General features: G+C 39.8%; 1 protein-coding gene across 5 annotated transcripts in view; it reads left to right on the forward strand.

Moving 5' to 3' along the window:
* The window catches only part of cars1 (cysteinyl-tRNA synthetase 1), a 65007-nt gene that overhangs the window by 2961 nt on the left and 42065 nt on the right, over positions 1 to 19981 (forward strand). For 3 of the 5 annotated variants that reach the window (XM_048606812.1, XM_048606813.1, XM_048606816.1), the window contains exons 2-10: positions 1961 to 2203; positions 3164 to 3255; positions 5741 to 5829; positions 6751 to 6847; positions 9006 to 9104; positions 11678 to 11827; positions 14235 to 14375; positions 15670 to 15758; positions 18957 to 19078. In XM_048606812.1, the coding sequence (XP_048462769.1) occupies positions 1961 to 2203; positions 3164 to 3255; positions 5741 to 5829; positions 6751 to 6847; positions 9006 to 9104; positions 11678 to 11827; positions 14235 to 14375; positions 15670 to 15758; positions 18957 to 19078 (1122 nt within the window). The remainder of the gene's footprint in view (positions 1 to 1960; positions 2204 to 3163; positions 3256 to 5740; positions 5830 to 6750; positions 6848 to 9005; positions 9105 to 11677; positions 11828 to 14234; positions 14376 to 15669; positions 15759 to 18956; positions 19079 to 19981) is intronic. The other 2 variants (XM_048606814.1, XM_048606815.1) reach the window with 1 other exon arrangement.

A 19981-nucleotide genomic window follows, 5' to 3' on the forward strand; every position in this document is an offset into this window, starting at 1 on the left:
TCCAGAGAACAGTGAACGCTCAATCGTTGAGTACGTGTAGGTTGATAGATTTTTGATTTTGGGTGCCAAGAGAATTAGGGCATATGTGGATTATATTAGAAACTGTAGTTGAAGTAGAAGATCATGAGAATATTGAATGATGGAGCATGTTTGAAGCAACAGAATGGCTTACTCTAACTCCTGTTCTTATATTCTTCTGCCCTTATTGTTTGGAAAATTAAAGTTAAAGTTATAATGTAGTGTGGTGTGATTAACTGAATTATTCCTGACTTTTAAACACTTTCTTTTAAACCACTGTCTTAAAATTGTTATATCTAGTGAAGTTGATAGTTGCCAGGTCAGAATCTTGTATAGTTTTTCAAATCCCTTCTAACTTTTTGAACCTCCAGTTGGTACAAGCCCAGCCTGTCTAATGTTTTCTCATAAGACACTATTACATGTTAGTCTGGCAAATCTTCTCTAAACTGTTTCCAGTGCATTTACGTCATTCCTTAAATAAGGTGACCAATTCTGTAAACATTAATCCTGATGTAGTCTAACCGGTACCCTTTATAACTGAAGGGTAACTTCCCTACTTTTGTGTTCAATTCCCCTTTAAATGATAATATTAGCTTTCCTAAAATTACTTTGTGATTCATGCATTGGAGCACCCAGATCTCTGTGCATCTCCAAGCTCTGCAATCTCTCACATGTAGATAGTATGATTCATTTTTTATTCTTCCTGCCAAAATGGGCAATTTCACATTTTCTCAAAATATACTCCTTTTGCCAGATCTTTCCCCATCAATGTATCTATATCCATTTTGTAGTTTCCTTATGTCCTCTTCACAACTACCTAACTAACTACCTTTGAGTCATCAAGTCTAGCAATTGTACTGTCAATCCCTTCAGTGAAGTTAATCATATCAGTTGCAAAAACTTGATACCATTAGCATTTAACCCTGTGGCACATGGTTTATTACATCTTGCCAATCAGAAAATGACTTTTAAATGCAGTGTGAATCCAGAGGGAGGTCTTGGCACCAATTTGCTCGAGTCAAACCAGGAAATAACCTCAGATTTACTGTATATGGGGGTGAATTTCTGCAGGAACTCTTGGCTTTTCCTGCTGTAGCTTGGACGGTAGAACCACGGAAGAATGAGAAAAATGCTGCTTTTACTCTTTTTCTGAGGTTAATGGAGATTATTGCACAAATGTTATGATGGCTGAGCAGAAATACGCCTACACAAATTGCCCTGTGAAATGTTATGTTGGTGCAAACCAAAAACGAAATGATCAATGACTGTTCCATCTGTTTCTCCGTCTATAGATACGAACAAACCAGCTGATCATTTTTATCACTTTGTTTTATTTTACCAGGAGCTGACACTAAACTTGTACCATTAAGGTGCTTAAAGAACCTGAAATTACGGGCTAGGCTATTCATATGTTGATTAACAAGCTATTTCAATGGGGCATTGACAGTTGGTGTGTCTGACATCATTTAGATTAGGAAAGCCAATCGACTTGCCATGGGAATACTGGGGGAAATGCAAGAGAAGGAAAACAGAAAACCTGGACAAGACAAAATTGGAATTGTGATTCACAAAGAACTCTATATCTCCCATAAGTTTGTTAGTGTGTGTCAAGTCTGTTGTATATTACAAACCCATTGATGCCACTTTCTTTTTGATTGGCAAATTACATTTTCCCCCAAAATCTGTGACTCTTTTTGTAAATCTTGAACTTCTGCAAGCGCAAACTGGAGTTCTAAATGCTGAGCGCTCCCAAAATGAATTGAAATATGCTGTCAGGATAGATATGGGACCAACATGCTGCTGGTCTGTTGGAGCAATTTGGTGCTAACCCAGGAAAAGAGGTTGATAACTGGAGGCTGGAAACGTGAAATGCGTATATCTTTAAACGGACAGAACCTTTTTGGTTCTGAAGTTACGTACGTCTCCACGTTATGTTTTGCAGCTTCCCAGTACAGCAAGTTCCTTGGTTTATCCACTGAAAGTAGAATGAAGGCTTTGAATGATCACCTTGCTGGGCGGAGTTATATCGGTGGCTTCACATTCTCACAAGCTGACGTGGAAGTATTCCGGTCACTTCCGAAACCACCTCTTGATCAATACTTCCATGTGGTGCGATGGTACAGGCACATTGCAGCAATTTGGGACTGCACCCAAGATGATGCCAAGACCTGTGAACTCCACACATGTGAGTAGTGAGCATCTGGATGGGTGTTCACAGGGAGCATCTGGGCAACCACAGACAGTATGTGCATGCTGAATTGTTGCCATGATTTTCTAAAGCATTGCATTTTAAGACTTTATTTTTTAAAAAAAAATTCTCTAGAGATGGACCCTGGTGGCAAACAAGTGTTTATTGCCGTTCCTTAATTCTTTTGAAAAAGTGAGTTGCCTCCTTGAACTGTGCCATGCAGTCCAAGTGGTGAGAAAAACCCCCGTGTTTCTGTTAGGGAGTTCCAGGATTTTGACCCAACAATGAAGCAAAAACTCTGATTTATGTCAAAATCAGAATGGTGTTTAACTAGTAGGGGAGCTTGGAGTCTTGCGCCTACTGCACTTGTACATATTGTAGAAATCTTGGTTAGTTGTTGTTGCTTTAGCTGTCTGTACTGGAAAAGCTTCGAAGCATGGTTAGTTTGGGAATGCAAGTCTTAGATGCTAATGTCAAGCTAATAATCTTTGTTATTTTGAATAAGCTCAGCCATTTCAGTAATCACATTTTTATATGAATTGCCTGAAGTCTGATATTTGTGGTAGTGGAGATCTCAGGAGGGGGCCAAAATGGATTGCCCGCTCAGCACTTCTGGATGAAGATCATTTGGCCATATGATGTAGGAACAGAAGTAGGTCTTTCAGCACATTGAATTCACTCTGATATTCAGTTCGATCCTAGCCAGATAGTTTTACATGAAAGGGTGTGATAATTGGATGATTGTAATATGTGTTCATAATGAGTTACTTTATAAATGACAACTAAACAACTTCTGTTCATCATCATACCTTTGTTCACATGATAGGAATATTGGTTGGAAAGTCAGGACTTAATTTTGTTTCTGACAAGCAGTTTTGAAAATTAGACTCTGACCGATCACAATACAGCTAATATAGACTTGCTATATGGGACCCTTTACTGTCTTGTTTCTTCCAGCTAAAGCAAAAAGAACCCAACCACCATGGGCGCCACCATCAAAAGTGAAACAGCCTGAGCTACAACTGTATAACAGTTTGACACGTAGAAAGGTCAGTGTTAATGATGCAGAGGACTGTATTACAATGCAGAATAATTTTTTTCCTGATGAAGTGCTTTAGAACAGTCTGACATAAGAAATAACCATAGAATGGTTACAGTGTAGAATCAGAGATGAGAAATTCCCACAGACTACTTCAATTCCACCCTTTAAATCCTTTTCCCATCCTCCATCTGGCTCAGGGATGTGACTGCTCTACCCTTCACTGTTGAATCAGCTGCCATTCTGACTACTGTGATAGGGAGTAGCAGAGGCTGCACTCCCAATAGCTGCTGTGCCCCTGTCCAGCCTTCAAAGCACCCTACCTGTGGTTGGCTGTTTTCTTTGTGCCATCTCTATTGTGAGAGTTGCTGGATAAGGAATGGAGCAGGGGAAGGTGGGGGTGTGGTGGGAGGAATTGACAGCTTTACACGGCCCAGAGGCTGAGTGCAGAGACGGCACCTGAGGTTCTTAGCGGTGCTTTCTCACCAGCTTGCCCACATCTGGGCATGCTGCAGAAATCCAGGAGGAACGGAGGGTGGAGAAGGATGAGGAGAAGTTTGAGTGAGTGGGGCTGCACTGAGTGCATAAAATAAGTTTTTACAGAGTATTTTTAAAATGACTGGAGGGATTTTTATAAGAATGCAATGCATTATTTAATGTTGATCCATAATATATGAACGTTAATACACCAAATTTTGCTATGATGCTTTGTTGCTCTTTTATTCTTGCTGGCTTCTCTGGTCACATAAGTTTCAAGAGTTTTCTTCTAGTTGTCCATGGAACATGGACATCATTGGCAAGTCCAGCCATTGTTGCCCTTTCCTAATTGCTGTTAAGTGGTGATCTGAAATGTAGTCACATTGGAAAATAGTGTGTGAGGCACTCCCATAATCCTTTGCTTTGCTTCTCTCACAGAATCTAGCAAGCTGATATTCTGTCCTGCTCTGGACTTGATCTTACTTGCACTAACTCCACTTTGCTGCTGTTATACCATAAATTTGTCCACAGTATGATGGCAATATGAGGTAAACAAAGGAAATACTAATTCTGCCCACTTGAAGACTAATAATACCAGCCTTTGGAAATTACCTAAAAGAATTTACATTTCACTGCAGATCATTTAAAAAGTGCTAAAATTACATTTTGTTTTGTCCAAAGATTTTTGTACCTCTTTGATTTCAGCTCTTGTCAACCCTAGAAAAGGGTCCCCTGTTGGTTCTCTGCTAGGGCAACTTAGTAAGTTTACACTCTCCTGCCCTGAAATGTTTTTTCCTCTCTGTAATTATCCAATTCCTTTTTCAAAGCTGTAATTGAATTCAAAGCTTAGGCAGTGCTTTCCAGGTCCTAACCGCTCGCTACTTTAAAAAGAGTTTTCCTTCATATCGTCATTGGACCTTTTGCCAGTCATTTTATGTCAATCTCCTCTGGTTCTTGAACTTTCCACCAATGGAACCAATTTCTCCCTTTCCACCCTTGTGAGACTCATCATGATTTTGAACACCTCTATTCTTGATTTTTTTTTTAAATTGTTGTGATCTGCTGGTGAGAGCTGCCACCTTTCTGCATCCAGTCATGACACGTGCATCAGTACACTCCATTCTTTTTAGGATATCAACTCAGCCACTAATCCAATTTTAAAGTGAATGGACAAACTTCGAAGAAACTCTGACCTTTCTTAATTAAAAGAAAAAATCTTATTAGTTTGGTAGTAACTGAGCAGTTATTTAATGCCCAACTTTCGATGCTGTGATGATATTGCAAGGCTGCTAAATGTTCTAGATCAGGTATGGGTGGCACTTTCCCTTCGCTGAAACAAACTACTGGAGTTAGATTTTTAATAAACCATGAATTTTTATAGTAATTTCCTCATTTTTTTTACATTATTTGCCTTGGTGGGCAACACATGACCTCCGGTTTGCTAGTACAACACTATTATCAACAAGCAACTTTAGCCCACCTTCTAAAGCATAAAATAAATGCAGGTTGCATGTAGTTCTTCGTGTATCATATCAATGGTTTTAAAACACTCCTTGGAAGTTGTTAGTGCAGGCTTGTTTAGGCTACCTGGCGGATTGATGCTAACACTCTAACCTCTGGAAGCATTTTTATCAGAGCCCCAGTGCTAAAGCATCAACATGGCTCACTTTTGGGATGTGCCCTTTGCTAATCTATAAAACCTCTCTAAAAATCTATATTCCTGGCTTTCATTTCTGAATCATTTTGGAGAGCAACTCCCTTCTACCTTGTTTCTATTCCTTTCCTATATATTTTGTTTCTATTCAATTATTGGCACCTCTCTATCCAGTGAGACATCTTTCAAGTTGTTTGTAAGTTTCATTTTAAATAGTTAAGTAGGAATGTCTAATGTCTAGATGAATAACTTTATATGTTAATCTATCTCGAAATTTAGTTTTATTGTGTTAATTTATTGGTCCAACTATAGTTGACAACGATAATCACGTTTCTAAATCTCGACATGTATTTGTCTCTGTCAGGAGATATTTCATCCCCAGAATGGGAAGCGTGTGTTGTGGTACTGCTGTGGGCCCACAGTTTATGATGCTTCACACATGGGACATGCCAGGTAATCTGCCATGAGAAATCATTTTACTGCTTCAACTAATTCTTTATTCTTGCATAAGCTCTACCACTGTAAATGTAATATAAGCTGGAGTAATAGATGACAGAATTCCAGTTCCTGAATCCTCGTCTGTGACTTCTCCTGGAATACGATTAGTGTGGGCACTTTCATGAAGGTAGGATCAAGTTCTGGTTTTGATGCTTGCTATTGGAAATTCTTTATTGTGTATTTTTTTTTCCCCAAAAGGCTCCTGCATCACTGTTCACTGTTCTACTAAACAGTGCACAGGTTTAAACATTTAGTCGTTGTAAATAGAATTTTGCACAGAAAGACGCTGATGTTATCTTTTAACTCTTAGAGCCATCTGCTGATATAACCACCATTGTTATCCTGGCATGGTGCAGGACAAAATTAACCAACCAGGTGTGACCCAAGAGGGCATGCCATCATGTTATATTAACAGCCTGTGTAATCCACCATGGTCGTCTGTCATTGCCATTTATCTTGAGGTATCTTGGTAACTATGTGACCTTTTGAGCATTGAAGCACTCAGAATAATGAACCCACTAATTCAGCCTCTGTGCAGTTACTGAATTAGTTGATCTGAGGTTGTGATGGAGTTATTTTACAGTTGCTTTTGATGCCATCAGCCAGGGTTCCTAATTCCTCTCCAGTGGCTCCTGCTGAAGAGAGGAGTGTGTATGGATATTTATGGAAGAAAAGGATAAAGTTTGTTTGCAATGCCTGCAATGGTTAAGTGGCCTTTTTGTAACAAAAAAGCAGCCATCTTTTAGTAATCCTCAAACCTGTTACCCAGACTGTTGTTGTAACCTCCCAGGTGATGTTATGTCTGATACCAGCAAAGCCTGTGATTTGTGGTTTCCTGTCTAAATATTTTAAACTATTTCATGCTTACATTCACAGGTCCTACATCTCCTTCGATATCCTGCGACGAATTCTAATGAACTACTTCAAATATGATGTATTCTACTGTATGAACATCACAGATGTGGATGACAAGGTAAGGATAAATTAACACTTATTTTGGTATCAGCTGTTTAACATTTACATTAATTTTAACTTTTAATTGGCCTTTACCAATGAAGTATTTTCCGTCACATTATTCTGACTGACTCAATTTGCCAAAGCCCATGATTTTTATCCACAATGACATGACAGGGCAACACTGTCCCAGTGTTACCAAAGCTCAGGGCTGCTACGCAGTGTAGCTCAGTCATTGCACTATACTAAATGCCAGATATTTTCCTTCAACTGCTATATCCTGTATATTTGCTGTATACTCCTACCTTTAAATAGTAGCAGATGTTAAGGATAAAGTGAATAGATATAAAAATGTAAAATTAAGTTACTTGTTTTCACAAAGCAAGGTACAGAACGCAGGTTGACTGTTCGTTCAGACGGATTCTAATTTTTTTTTTACTAGAAATAAACTTCATTAATTTGTGAAAAGCAAAAGAATACAAAGCAAGACATTTTTGACTTAAATCTTACAGAATCTACAAGAAAGTTCAACTTGTCCCCAGGCAGAATATTCTACTTAATACAATTGTAATAACCTTTATATTTATCAAATACATTATCAGATATACAACTAGAACAAAACAAGTTTCAGGTTTTTCTTTTGCAAAAATATTCTTTCTTCATAAACCATTTAGAAGTACATTCCAAAGCATTTCAATTCTGTTCCTCTATTGATGGTGGAGACAGGGTCTATAAATTTATTGAAAGCTGAATTGTATAGATTTTTGGTAGAGAAGGGATTCCAGCATTATGGTGCAAACACAGAAGTGAAGGTGGGACTAGAACCAGATCAATAGGCAGACAAATAAGAGAATGCTCAAAGGGCCAAATGGTCTACTCTTACTGCTAAGTTCCATCTTCCTGTGAATAATCCTTCTGTGCAGAAATCACAGGAGGTCAACTGACCTTTGGCAGTCAAATTTGAGATCCATTGTCCACTTTTAAAGTCAGCCTTTAAACGTATACATTGCATAAATTCCATATCTTAAAAGTTAAGAATACAGTATCTTAACTTAGTATGACAGAAGCACATGCACTGGCATGAATTGGTTGGATCAAATAGCTTGCTTCTCTGCAGTGTCGGTTATTCAATAGATCTGGATCAAGTGAAATGATTGACTCTATTTAAGCTGTGCACCAAGCTCTAAGACATAGCACTGTTGGGAGGATTCCACATGCCTGAGAATTGTTTGAGATATATCATTAATGCTGTCTGAAGTAGGGTTCCCTAAGTAGGAGAAGGATTGATTGAAACTTCTCTTTGAACTCTGTGCAGAATACATGGATTGTTGCCATGCAGCTGTTCTGGTTTTCCCAGTGTTCCTATGAAAGTATGGAGGCTATTGTGCTGTTTCAGCTATTAGCTAATGGGCAGTCTTCAACTCTTCATTGTTATTTTGAAGATCTACATTGACAAGTTGCCTTCTAAGCATACACTATCCTGACTTGGAACTATATCTCCATTCCTTCACTGTCACTTTTCAAAGGCCTGAACTTCCTAACAAGTGTGTGTCTACCTATACCACATGGACTGCAACATCTAAAAAGGTAGCTCAACACCACCTTCTCAAAGATGATAGGAGATGAGGATCAAAATGCTCACATCCATTAATGAAATGTAAAGAAGCAAATAGCCTGCCTTCTCCGAATGTGTACCTTCTGTCTTCTGATTTGAATCTCTAGTGGCTTTCTGTGTAATTGAGAACTTTTCTGTCACTTTGAAGACTCTGTATTCATGAACTTTAGCATATGTTTTTGTGTCTCCTCTTAAGTGTGTATGCAGAGATTAGATATAGTTATTTGCCCTTCACCTTACTCTCTACATACCCCTCTATATGCAGGTCTATATACTAGACTTTCTGATGTCTATCAGTAAATTATTTTAAAGCTTATTGTTCCGAAAAATATTAGAATTTCAACTATAGTGTAAGTATGGTTGCAAATTATACGTGTGTTGATTGGTTCCATAGTACAGTGGAATAATATTGTGCTAGATATATGTTTGCCTGTCCTTGTCAATAACATTGTGATGATATATTCTTTTCTGGACTCTTGTGCAGAGATCTCTGCTTTGTGCTCACTTCCTCTCCCATTATGCTGCTTTTGTAATGTAGTACCTTTGTTTTTGTTTTGCACAGATTATCAAGCGAGCCCGACAGAATCACTTATTTGAACAGTACAAGGAGAAAAATGTATTTCCTACACAACTTCTACAGGATACCAGGACTGCTCTGAAGGTATAATGATATTGAAGTTGCCTCCTACAGTCTGTACTGAAAAATGATTGCCACTTTACTTTTTTTTTAACCGGGTTACAGAAGTACATCACACTATAATTTAACTTTATAATATTCACAATACAATGAAACTGTGTTGTTCCCCAGTTTCTCCCTTGTTGTTATCTTCCTGTCAGTGTTGCCCAAGAATCTCAGTGGGAGCACACTACTTTCAAATCAAAGGAATGTCAGGCAAAGTGGCATTAACCCTTTACTCTCTTTGGTGTAGGGTACTAGGAAGGGCAATGCAGAATTGAGTGATTCATTTTGTCCAGCTTCTCTTTATCTCTCATTTGGTGAGGATTTTTGTGCCCTTTTTATCACCTTGTCAATATCTTTGAGATTGTGACCGGCCCACATTATGTTGATTAAATAGCATTCTCTCCGACTGATCATTTCAGTTATTTTTTCTTTCCCTCTCCACTCGATATGCTAATCCCCTCTTTCACGATGTGGCTTACTGTCTGTTGTACTTAGTCCAACTTGTTTTCGTACTGCTTTATACTGTTGTATGTTTAAACTGTGATTGCCATCAAAATGTTCCACTTTGGAGGGACAGTCGTAGAGTCATACAGCACGGAAACAGACCCTTGGGTCCAACCAGTCCATGCCGACCATAATCCCAAACTAAACTAGTCCCACCTGCCTGCGATAACAAGGTGTAGAGCTGGATGAACACAGCAGGCCAAGCAGCATCAGAGGAGCAGGAAAGTTGACATTTTGAGCCTCGACCCTTCTTCAGAAAAGAAGGGTCTAGGCCCGAAACGTCAGCTTTCCTGCTTCTCTGATCCTGCTTGGCCTGCTGTGTTCATCCAGCTCTACACCTTGTTATCTCAGATTCTCCAGCATCTGCAGTTCCTACTATCTCCCCACCTGTCTGCTCCTGGCCCATATCGCTTCAAAACCTTCCTATTCATGTACTTATCCAAATGTCTTTTAATGTTGTAATTGTATCCACATCCGTCACTTCCTCAGTAAGTTCGTTCCACACGCGAACCACCTCTATGTAAGAAGTTGCCTCATGGCTTTTTTTAAATCTCCCACCTTTCACCCTATAAATGTGCCCCTAGTCTTGAAATCCCACATCCTAGGGAAAAGACAACTACCATTTAACTCTATCTATACCTTTCATTATTTTATAAACTTCTGTCAGATCACCTCTCTACCCCTTATGTTCCAGTGGAAAAAGTCCCAGCCTATCCAGCCTTTCTTTTTAACTCAAACCTTCCATACCCAGCAACATCCTGGTAAATCTCTTCTGAACCCTCTCCAGCTTAATAACATCCTTCCTATAACTAGGTGACCAGAACTGGACACAGTATTCCAGAAGAGGCCTCACCAGTGTCCAGTTCCCAACTCCTATACTGAAACGACTGAACAATGATGAAGGCAAGCGTGCCAAATGCCTTTTTAGCCACCCCGTCTCTATGTGACGCAAACTCCAAAGAATTATGTACCTGCAACCCTAGGTCCCTCTATTCTACAACACTACTCAAGGCCCTACCCTTATCTGTTGTACCAAAATGATTGAACTCCATCAACCATTTTCCAGCCCATTGAGCCATTTGATCAAGATCCCTTTGTAACCTTAGAAAACCTCCTTCACTGTCTACTATGGCACCAATCTGGTGTTGTTCGCAAAGTTGGGTTCCAATCCTGCTGTCCAATGTACAAAAATACACAGTTCCTGACTCTGGTCACTGGGTAGTCTTCAGGAACAAGATTTATTTTCATCGTTTGCTGGCGTAGGTTGCTGAGATCAATGTCAAACCTTCAGCTATCCTACTTGAGATTGGTTTACACGAGATTAAATGCCGGTCTATTTGACTCAGTACCACACTGTCTTTATCAGTTGATATTTCTGACCTTGTTTCTACACCAGGTTGTGCACAATCTCAGCAGATCTCTTAAGTTAAGAAAATATTCAAGCACTTGTAAGCTTGAATAGTGTTTAATTTTACTTGCATGAGATGTCATAAAATTATGTAGTTCAGTTCCATCATTCAGATATTCCTTTTAACCTTCATTTTAACATCCTGGCTCACCTCTCGTGACAGTTTGTGCATACTGAATTGTTTAGAAGCATGAACTCTGATTCCAGTTGCACAAGTTCATTAATTTATGAAGTGGCTGTGGTGGATACAGGTTCAGTCCAGTTTTGATGATGCATTAGTATTTTGATGGGAATTGGAAAGTTTAGGCAGGATATACCAGGGAGTTTCGATCAAGTTGGGGTAGAAGAGGAGTAACTGAAAAGTAAGAAGTTGTGCTTTACTTGTCACATCCAAATCTAATCTTAACAATACTAATACTATAAAAAATAAAAATAAATCATCTATAATTCCTAGAACTGTCACCTATTACCTGGATGAATACGTGATTTTTTTTTTTAAAACTTCTGTGGAAGCGATTAGAGACAAGACACCAAAAATCTGTGTTTCTTTTTGCTGTACTTTATCCACTGTCGATGACTGTTCAGTAAAGTCGTATCTTGCTCTGAACTGTTTCTTACATCCTTGCTTCCCATATTCCAGTCTTTCTCTGTGAAACTTGCTGAAACCACTGACCCAGACAAGAAGCAGATGCTGCAGAGAGTTAATCAAGCAGTTGAGTCATCCGTCAAATCCCTGGAAGAAGCAATGCAACAAGCGCTTTCCAATGGGGAGATTACCAAGCGAGCTAAGGTATGGCACAACCAAGGAGGTGGCTATTTGATATTGTTTGAGAGTTGAGACACACTGAGTAGATTAGTGAAGTGTTAAGCTAAGCTAGTGAATGAGGCAGTTTTAAAGACTTAGAGCCTCAACACCACTTAAGCCCTGTGTTATTCATAAACTTGATTCACACATGTTTCTATATTTAGACATCTCTGTTAAGGTCAAGGTCCACAGTGTACTAATATGTTGGGAATAGGAAGGGAAGCATTGAAACATCAGAAATAGCTGCTAGGTAAACTGAATGACATCAATATTGTTGGAGTTAAGGACATTTTGGCAGTAGCACTCTGGTTGAGCTGCAAAGTATGAAATACAGCAATTTTTTTTTTTAAACCAACACCTATGGGACCAGGAGTGTGCTAGTTGATCAAATATCCTGACTGATTAAAAGGCCCACGTATTCAACGTAAAAATACACACTAAGTAATAGCAATGTAATGCAGGGCATATACACGTCACTGTTGCATTTTATCTACAGCATAAATCACTTGAATAATAATGCAACTTCGCCTTAAATAAAATTGAACAGCGGAGAGTCTTCTCACTGACCCTCAACTGACTCGGAGATCATGATAATACAGTAAACGTCCGGTGTTTGAGATATATATAAAATTTATATATCAAGAGTGCCAGTTTCTAAGGTGCTGGTTAAGACAACGTTTGCTATATCTATAAATGCCAACAGCGGCATAGAGAACAAAACATCTACAGCCCACAGACAGAAAGCATATCCACTCTGTTTCTCATTTTCTCTGGCCCCTGACCCATTCCAGCCTACCTCCTCGTGAGTTTCCTGCGCTCTGTGCTATCAGATCAAACCCTGACTTTTTAATTAAGCCTGCTGACAAGGGAGGTGCTGTTGCTATCTGGTGAGCTGAACTGAACAATGCAAAGGCTGAACACAACTTCTCAGATACCTCCTCCTGTCTCCCTCTGGACCATGACCTCACCATGGAACATCAGGCCATTGTGTCCATTACGGTCTGTAACCTCATTTCATCAGTCTGGACAGGCTGCCTGAACAACTCACCGCATGGACTTCTTTAAAAACATTCCCACGTCAATGTGGCTGCATAATTCTCCACTTTTACACCGCATAAATCAAATATTAATTAATGGGCAACTGATGCATTAAGGTTAGCCCTAAGAACTTTTTCTGACTCATGGAACCATCCTACAGTGTGGAAGCAGGTCATTCGGCTCATCGAGTCCACAAGATCCTCCAAAGAACATCCCAACTAGACACATCCCCCTACCTTATCTCTGTAAACCTGCATTTCCCATGGCTAACCCACTGAGCCTGCATGTCCCTGGACACTATGGATAATTTAGCATGGCTAATTCACCTAACCTGCACATCTTTAGACCGTGGGAGGAAACTAGAGCACCCAGAGGAAACCCATGTAGACATGGTGAGAATGTGCACACTCAACACAGACAGTTGCCTGAGGACAGAATTGAACCCAGGTCCCTGGCACTATTAGGCAGCAGTGCTAACCACTGAGCCAAGGTGCCACCCCACACCTTCCTGAAAATATTCAATGTTTTGGCTTCAACCGCGCTCTCGGGAAGAGAACTCCACAGGGTCACCACTCTCTTTGGATGAAGAAATTTTATCTCCTATCAGTCTGTATGCTTGAACTGTGACCCCTGATCATCAGGAACATCTTTCCTGCTTTGACGCTGTCTAGTCCTGTTAGACTTTTGTAGGTTTCTGTGAAATCCGTGCTCATTTTTCTAAATTCGAGTGAATATACTCCCAACCTATCCTGTCTCTCTCCATACGTTGGTCTTGCCAACCCAGGATTCAGCCTGGTAAATCTTCATTGCACTCTGTTGCCAGAACATCCTTCCTCAAATAAGTATACCAGATGTGGACTCCCCAGTGCCCCGTACAATTGCAGCAACATGTTCTTGTTCCTGAACTCCAATCCTCGCACTATTTAGGCCCACATACTATTTGCCTTCTACACCACCTGCTTGCACCTACCTGCTTAATTTTAGCAACTGGTATACAAGGACACCTAGGTCTTGTTGCTGCTCCCCTTTTCACAATCATATCGTCTTTCAGATGATAATTTGCCGATTTGTTTTTGATATCAAAGTGAATGACTTCACATTTAACCACAATGTATTTCATCTTCCATGCATTCACTCAACTTGTCCAAATAACAGCAAAACACCTCTGCATCCTCCTTACAGTTGACCCTCCTACTCAGCTTTGTGTCATCTCCAAATGTGGAGATGACCAGAACTCTACCTCAGGTGCAATGTGACCTTTGCCTTGTACCATAACAGTGCAGCATCTATTAATTTGTGTGCTGTGTCTAGTAATGCAGCTTTGCTTAACTGTCATGATTGTATTCTTTTACAGGTGCTGCTGGATGATTCAAAGGATATGTTGTCTGATTGGCTAGATGTTCAATTTGGTAGTCAGGTGACTGACAATTCCATCTTTTCTACTCTTCCTAAGTACTGGGAGGGAGAATATCACAAAGACATGGCTGTGCTTAATGTAAGTAATTATAATTATTTTAGTAGTGGTAAATTATTATAATTTATTTCAGTCTTTAGGATATATTCTTTATTCGAGAGTAGGTCTAAAAATCAATCATTACTTTCTTGTAATGGACAAGTCTGAAACCCACTCATTGCCACAATGTAAAAGTTAAATGTCAAACCACTCGGTGGCCTAAGCCCCAGCATTGAAACACCATTCCTACATCCTTCCCTGCCCCTACCCCACTTTTCCCCTTTAAGACACATCTTAAAACCAATCTCTTTGACCATGTGGTTGGTCATTTCTCTTGTGTGCTCCTATTCTATACTTGTTTTATATTGTTGCTGTGAAGTTCTTGGGACATTTTATTATGTTAAAGATATGATATAAGGTGTATGATTTATACATATTTTAATATCATTTTTTTGAGTTTGGATTTATGGAAGTGAACCAGTGGCATATGGGTTCCTATGTGTCTGATGGGATTAATGATCAACTTGCAAGTGTTTGTGTAGCCATAGTGATTTTTATTTTTAAAGCAGTGTGGGAGAAATACCTCTCAAAGATTAATTAATTTGTTTATTTTGGGAAGATTTTACCATGGAACAAAGTAAACAATTTAGAAGATCAGGCATTGATCTTTTTGTTCTGCTTTGGATTAGGTTAAAGAGCCACAGCTTGGAAGAAAGGTGTTATTTTTTTGTTTCAGTCTGGTCAGTTCTGCAGGATTCTTACCTGAAGCTGGGTGTGGAAGCAGTTGCTCCTGAGAAAGCGAGAAAATAGTTTAGAATTATTAAAAATGAGTTACCTTAGTAAAAGGAGTTTAATTGAAGTTCAACACCAGAAGGGTTTAGTTAAATGCTGAAGGGTTATTTAAAGTTGAGAAAGATTAAGCGCACTTGTATGATGGCTCTAGGAAGAGGCAATCCAATTCTCAAGACTGGGAGAGAAGCCACAGTCCAATTAAACCCTGTAAGTGGTAGAGAAGTTAATTTGTCTGCTACAAGTAAATGGGTAATTTGGGATTTATGGAATTATATTTTTACCCTGTGTTCTAAAATATTTAAATTTGTGTTAAATATAAATAGTTTGGTTTATTCTATTCAATCTCCATTTGGGTAGCTTTTTCTTGCACGTTTCCTGTCCGGGGGTGGCGGGATTCCCCTACCTCCACTCCAGGGTGTAAGTGCTGCACAGTGTGTATTATGGAGCACCCTGCCCCTCATACTCTCTTCTGAAGCTCAGTTACAGATATCCCATTCATCATCCGTCATGCAGTACTTTCTAAATTTCTTTGGTTTCTCTACAGGTTTTGCCTGCAGATGTTTTAACTCGAGTGAGTGAGTATATTCCTGAGATTGTGCAGTTTGTTAAGCAGGTGGTTGATAATGGTTATGGGTAAGTATTTGTCACTGATTTGTCACTTTTTATATGTATATAATGTATAAAACCTGATTATCGGTGGTCTGTTAATCCAGAGAAAATGTTCTGGGGGCCTGGGTTCAAATTCCACCATAGCAGATGATGTAATTTGAATTCAATTTTTAAAAAAAGGGATTAAGAATCTAATGGTGACCATGAATCCATTGTTGGTTATCGGTTCACTAATTTCCTATAGGGAAGGAAACTGCTATCCTTACCTGGTCTGGCCTGTGTGTGACTCCAAACCCACAGCTATGTGGTTGACTCTTTACTGTTTTCTGGGCAATGAGGGCAGTACAATAAATGCTGGCCTAGCCAGCAATGCCCTTATCCCATGAATGAATTATTTTAAAAAAAGAATTTTTTAAAAAAAATTACAGCCTTTATTCAGGCAACATTTGTATCTTTCTGTAAAATACAATGAATTGAACTTGAACCATTACATGGACAAACAAACTATTTACTAAATCAGATTGGATAAACAGTGAACAAGAAGATATGTTGTTGAAATACAGCTTTTAAATGTATTTATGATTATGTCACGGAACAAAAAGCCCAAGGTGCTTTGCCATTTGGGGTCAGTCCCAGGTGGTGAAATACTTTTCACCCTGTTCAACAACCTCGACTGGAGGGAGCAGGCTGTAATTTTAAAATATGCAAATAATACAAACTTGTTAAGTGTAGTAGACAATGAGAGGAATACTAACTGACATCAGGAGGATATAGGCAGGTGAAGCACGTGTGCATATGGCACATGAAATTTAACACAAACCATAAGCTGATATGTTTTAGTAGGAAGAATGCGGGGAGGTTCCTAGAAATTAAATGGTAATTCTAAAGGAGGTGCAATTCCAGGCAACACACTTTACGAAGGATCATAGCTTTGGGTGAAGTTCAACAGAAATTACCATCAGGGGTAAGGACAGATTGAAGAAGTTTACTGCACCCACACATTTAGCATTTCTGCAAGTCTCACTCTCTCATCTGACAGCTATTCAATTAGATCCATAGAATCCTTACAGAGTGGAAGCAGGCCACTCGCTCCGTCGAGTCCACACTGACCCTCTGAAGAGCATCCCACTCAAACTCACCCCCCACCCCTGTCCCTGTAAGCCTGTATTTCCCATGGCTAACCCACCTAACCTGCACATAGCTGGAGAATATTTAGCATGGCCAATTCACCTAACCTGCACACCTTTGGACTGTGGGAGGAAACTGGAGCACCCAGAGGAAACTCTGTACAGACAGTTGCCTGAAGCTGGAATTGAGCCTAGGTCCCTGATGCTGTGAGATAGCAGTGCTAATCATTGAGCCACCATTACTGCCCCTGTTACGACAGCTATATCACCCAGATGGCAATGTAGTAGATGATACAATTCCCTACAAGTTACAGGGAAAGGTGGTGCCAAATGGGAGGCAGAGAATCTAACCAGTAGGGATTAGGAATGGCTACATGTCCTTACTGCCATGCAGGATTTGGTGCTAACTATCAGTGGAACATACATTGCTGCATTCACCAGCTGAAATAGTGATGCTGCATGAAATTTAGTGGGTAGAGTAGAAGCAAGATCTGCACCTGGTGAGACATTGGATATAAGTGGTTTGCACCCAGAACAGAAAATGAAGGTTCAGCAGGTGCCAGTTCTTCAGAGAGTGGGTTTACAGACAAGTTTAGTGCAAAGAATTTGATTGAACACTTTGGAGGTGGACTACAAAGAAGGTTAATGGATATGCACAATAAAATACTTAGTGTAATGTCAGGCCTGCCAGAAAATTAAGAAGCCTTCAAAGCTGGGAGCAACTTTTGCATAGAGATTGTACAGAATTTGCCTTTCTTTTCTGGAATACAATTGTTTACTAACTTCAATGGGGCAGCACGGTGGTTAGCAGTGCTGCCTCACAGCGCCAGGGACCCAGGTTCGATTCCAGCTTCAGGCGACTGTCTGTGTGGAGTTTGCACATTCTCCCCGTGTCTGTGTGGGTTTCCTCCCACAGTCCAAAGATGTGCAGGTTAGGTGGATTAGCCATGGGAAATGCAGGATTATGGAGTTAGGGGATGGATCTGGCTGGGATATTCTTCAGAGGGTGGGTGTGGACTCTTTGGACCGAATGGCCTGCTTCCACACAGCAGGGATCCTGTTCTGTGATTCAGTAAAGTACTCCTGGACCCAACCATGAGGTATGTGTAACGGCTGATACTTGAGCTTTTGTTGCAGTAGAAGCCACCCAATAATGAATGCAGGACAAAAGAGTACATTGAGGCTCAGTTTGTTGCCAAGTTCAGAGTGAACAGTTATGCCCAAAGCCAGGGTGGCAGCCAAGTGTTACTGGGTGCCATAGTAGTCCAGCAATCTGACCAACAGAGAAAAGGACTGCTAATGCTTCACCATTGGGAAGTAGAAATCGCGTTTTGCAGTTCCAACCTGTTGTTTTTCACCAAATGGAGTATCAGGCATTAAAAGTTGTCAGTTTCCACCAGAATGAGGACAGTTGTAGAGATTTTCAGGCTCTGCACAACTCAAATCAGATGCAAAGGTGCACATAAGTGGACAGTGGAAGAGAGGTTATGGAAAAGGATGGAGGAAGTAGGGGAGATGAGTTCAAAGGAGGTGCAAAACAAGAAAAAAGACAAGTTAGAGTACAAAATGATCTTGGAATAATTTTTCTTGGCTGGAGAGAGGATGGATAGAGTGAAGGGTTTTTTTGTTCCACAAGGGGATGAGGAAGGGGGAAAAATGGAAGGAGCAGAAGAACTTGAATAATGGTTGCAATTGGCCTGGCTATTTGAGATCTGAGTTTGTTTGGTCATACGACTGATTGTATGCCTGTAGGTGAAAGAATTGATTTGTAAGGTGAATTGATTGGATTCTTGAAGGTGGAAGAATCAGAGAGCATTTGACTCATAAGGATGATGAGGTGTCCCAATACAAAGACTGTACAAGGGAAAGAGGGCTATTTCTCTATACAAAGAACTTAGGAGGGCAATACTCACTAGATAGTATGTGTAGGGTAAGACATTTGGAACGAAAGAGTGCAGAATGGGATCTGCTGATGAGAACTGTGCTTGAATAGATTGTACTGAGGAGTTATTATGCGGGCTTGGGAGTATCAGCTCCTGGGGCAAAGAAACATTACCTTTCTCATGCTGAATGTGTATGGTTTATGTTCCTTCAGATATGTCTCCAATGGTTCGGTATACTTTGACACGGTGAAATTTGACAGCAGTGAGAAGCATTCATATGCCAAATTGGTGCCTGAGGCTGTTGGAGACCAGAAAGCACTGCATGAAGGAGAAGGTGAGAAGTCTAGCCAAAGATACACTTGTTCGGGTCAGTTGGTGCATATACACACACACATCCTTTCATACTTCAAGTAAAAATTGTTGCGCTGTGTAACGATTAAAAGTCTTTGGCGTCACAAGAATTATTTCAGATGCTTGAACATACCTATGGTGAGGAGCTTCCATAATTCTTATAAACACAACAGCAAGCTGCAAGTCTACTGAGGTTAGGTTGAACCTAGAAGGAAAGAGGTTTGTTGCATTGGATGCCTTTTAAATCCTCACAGAATCCCCCTAGTGCTTCATAATCATTTAATTATGTTTTGAAGTGCAGTCATTTTTCAATTCCACGTATTTTTATTTTTGCTGACAATCTCTTGTGCACTTTTGAGACTGACTGATTTAGTTGTTGGAGTGAGATTTTTCTTTTCTTTTAGCCTTTTCTAGCCCAGTCTATAGTTAGAGTCAGCAATGACTCATTAAAGATGGCTTATTATGTGTTGTTCTGTCACAGCAGTCAGAAAGTACAATTCTGAAGAATTAGGACTCGAACTGAGATAAGCATAAGAGTTTACTGAATTACCTAGAAACTCAGGATAACAGGAAATCTGATTGGTAACACATTTGAGCTTATTTCGGTCTTGGGATAGTGTTGCTCTCTACAATAGCAGAAGAAAATTGGACTGTTGGTGTTTCTTGGATTTCGCATAGGAGAGTGAAGATGAAAATATATTATGTTGTTTGACAAAAAGGTTTGTAAGTTCTAAAGAGAAATGAAAGTTGGGAAAGGATGGAATTTAATAAGTTGGAGGTAAAGTGATTTGAGAATTCTGTCTACACACACTGCAGTGTTTTCTTGTATCCTTCAGTTTTCACACCTTGTCTTAAGAAAGGCTTGGATATTCAGTGTTTACTCTGT

This window comes from Rhincodon typus, chromosome 17, assembly GCF_021869965.1.
Source record: "Rhincodon typus isolate 14 chromosome 17, sRhiTyp1.1, whole genome shotgun sequence".
Classification (NCBI taxonomy): Eukaryota; Metazoa; Chordata; class Chondrichthyes; order Orectolobiformes; family Rhincodontidae; genus Rhincodon; species Rhincodon typus.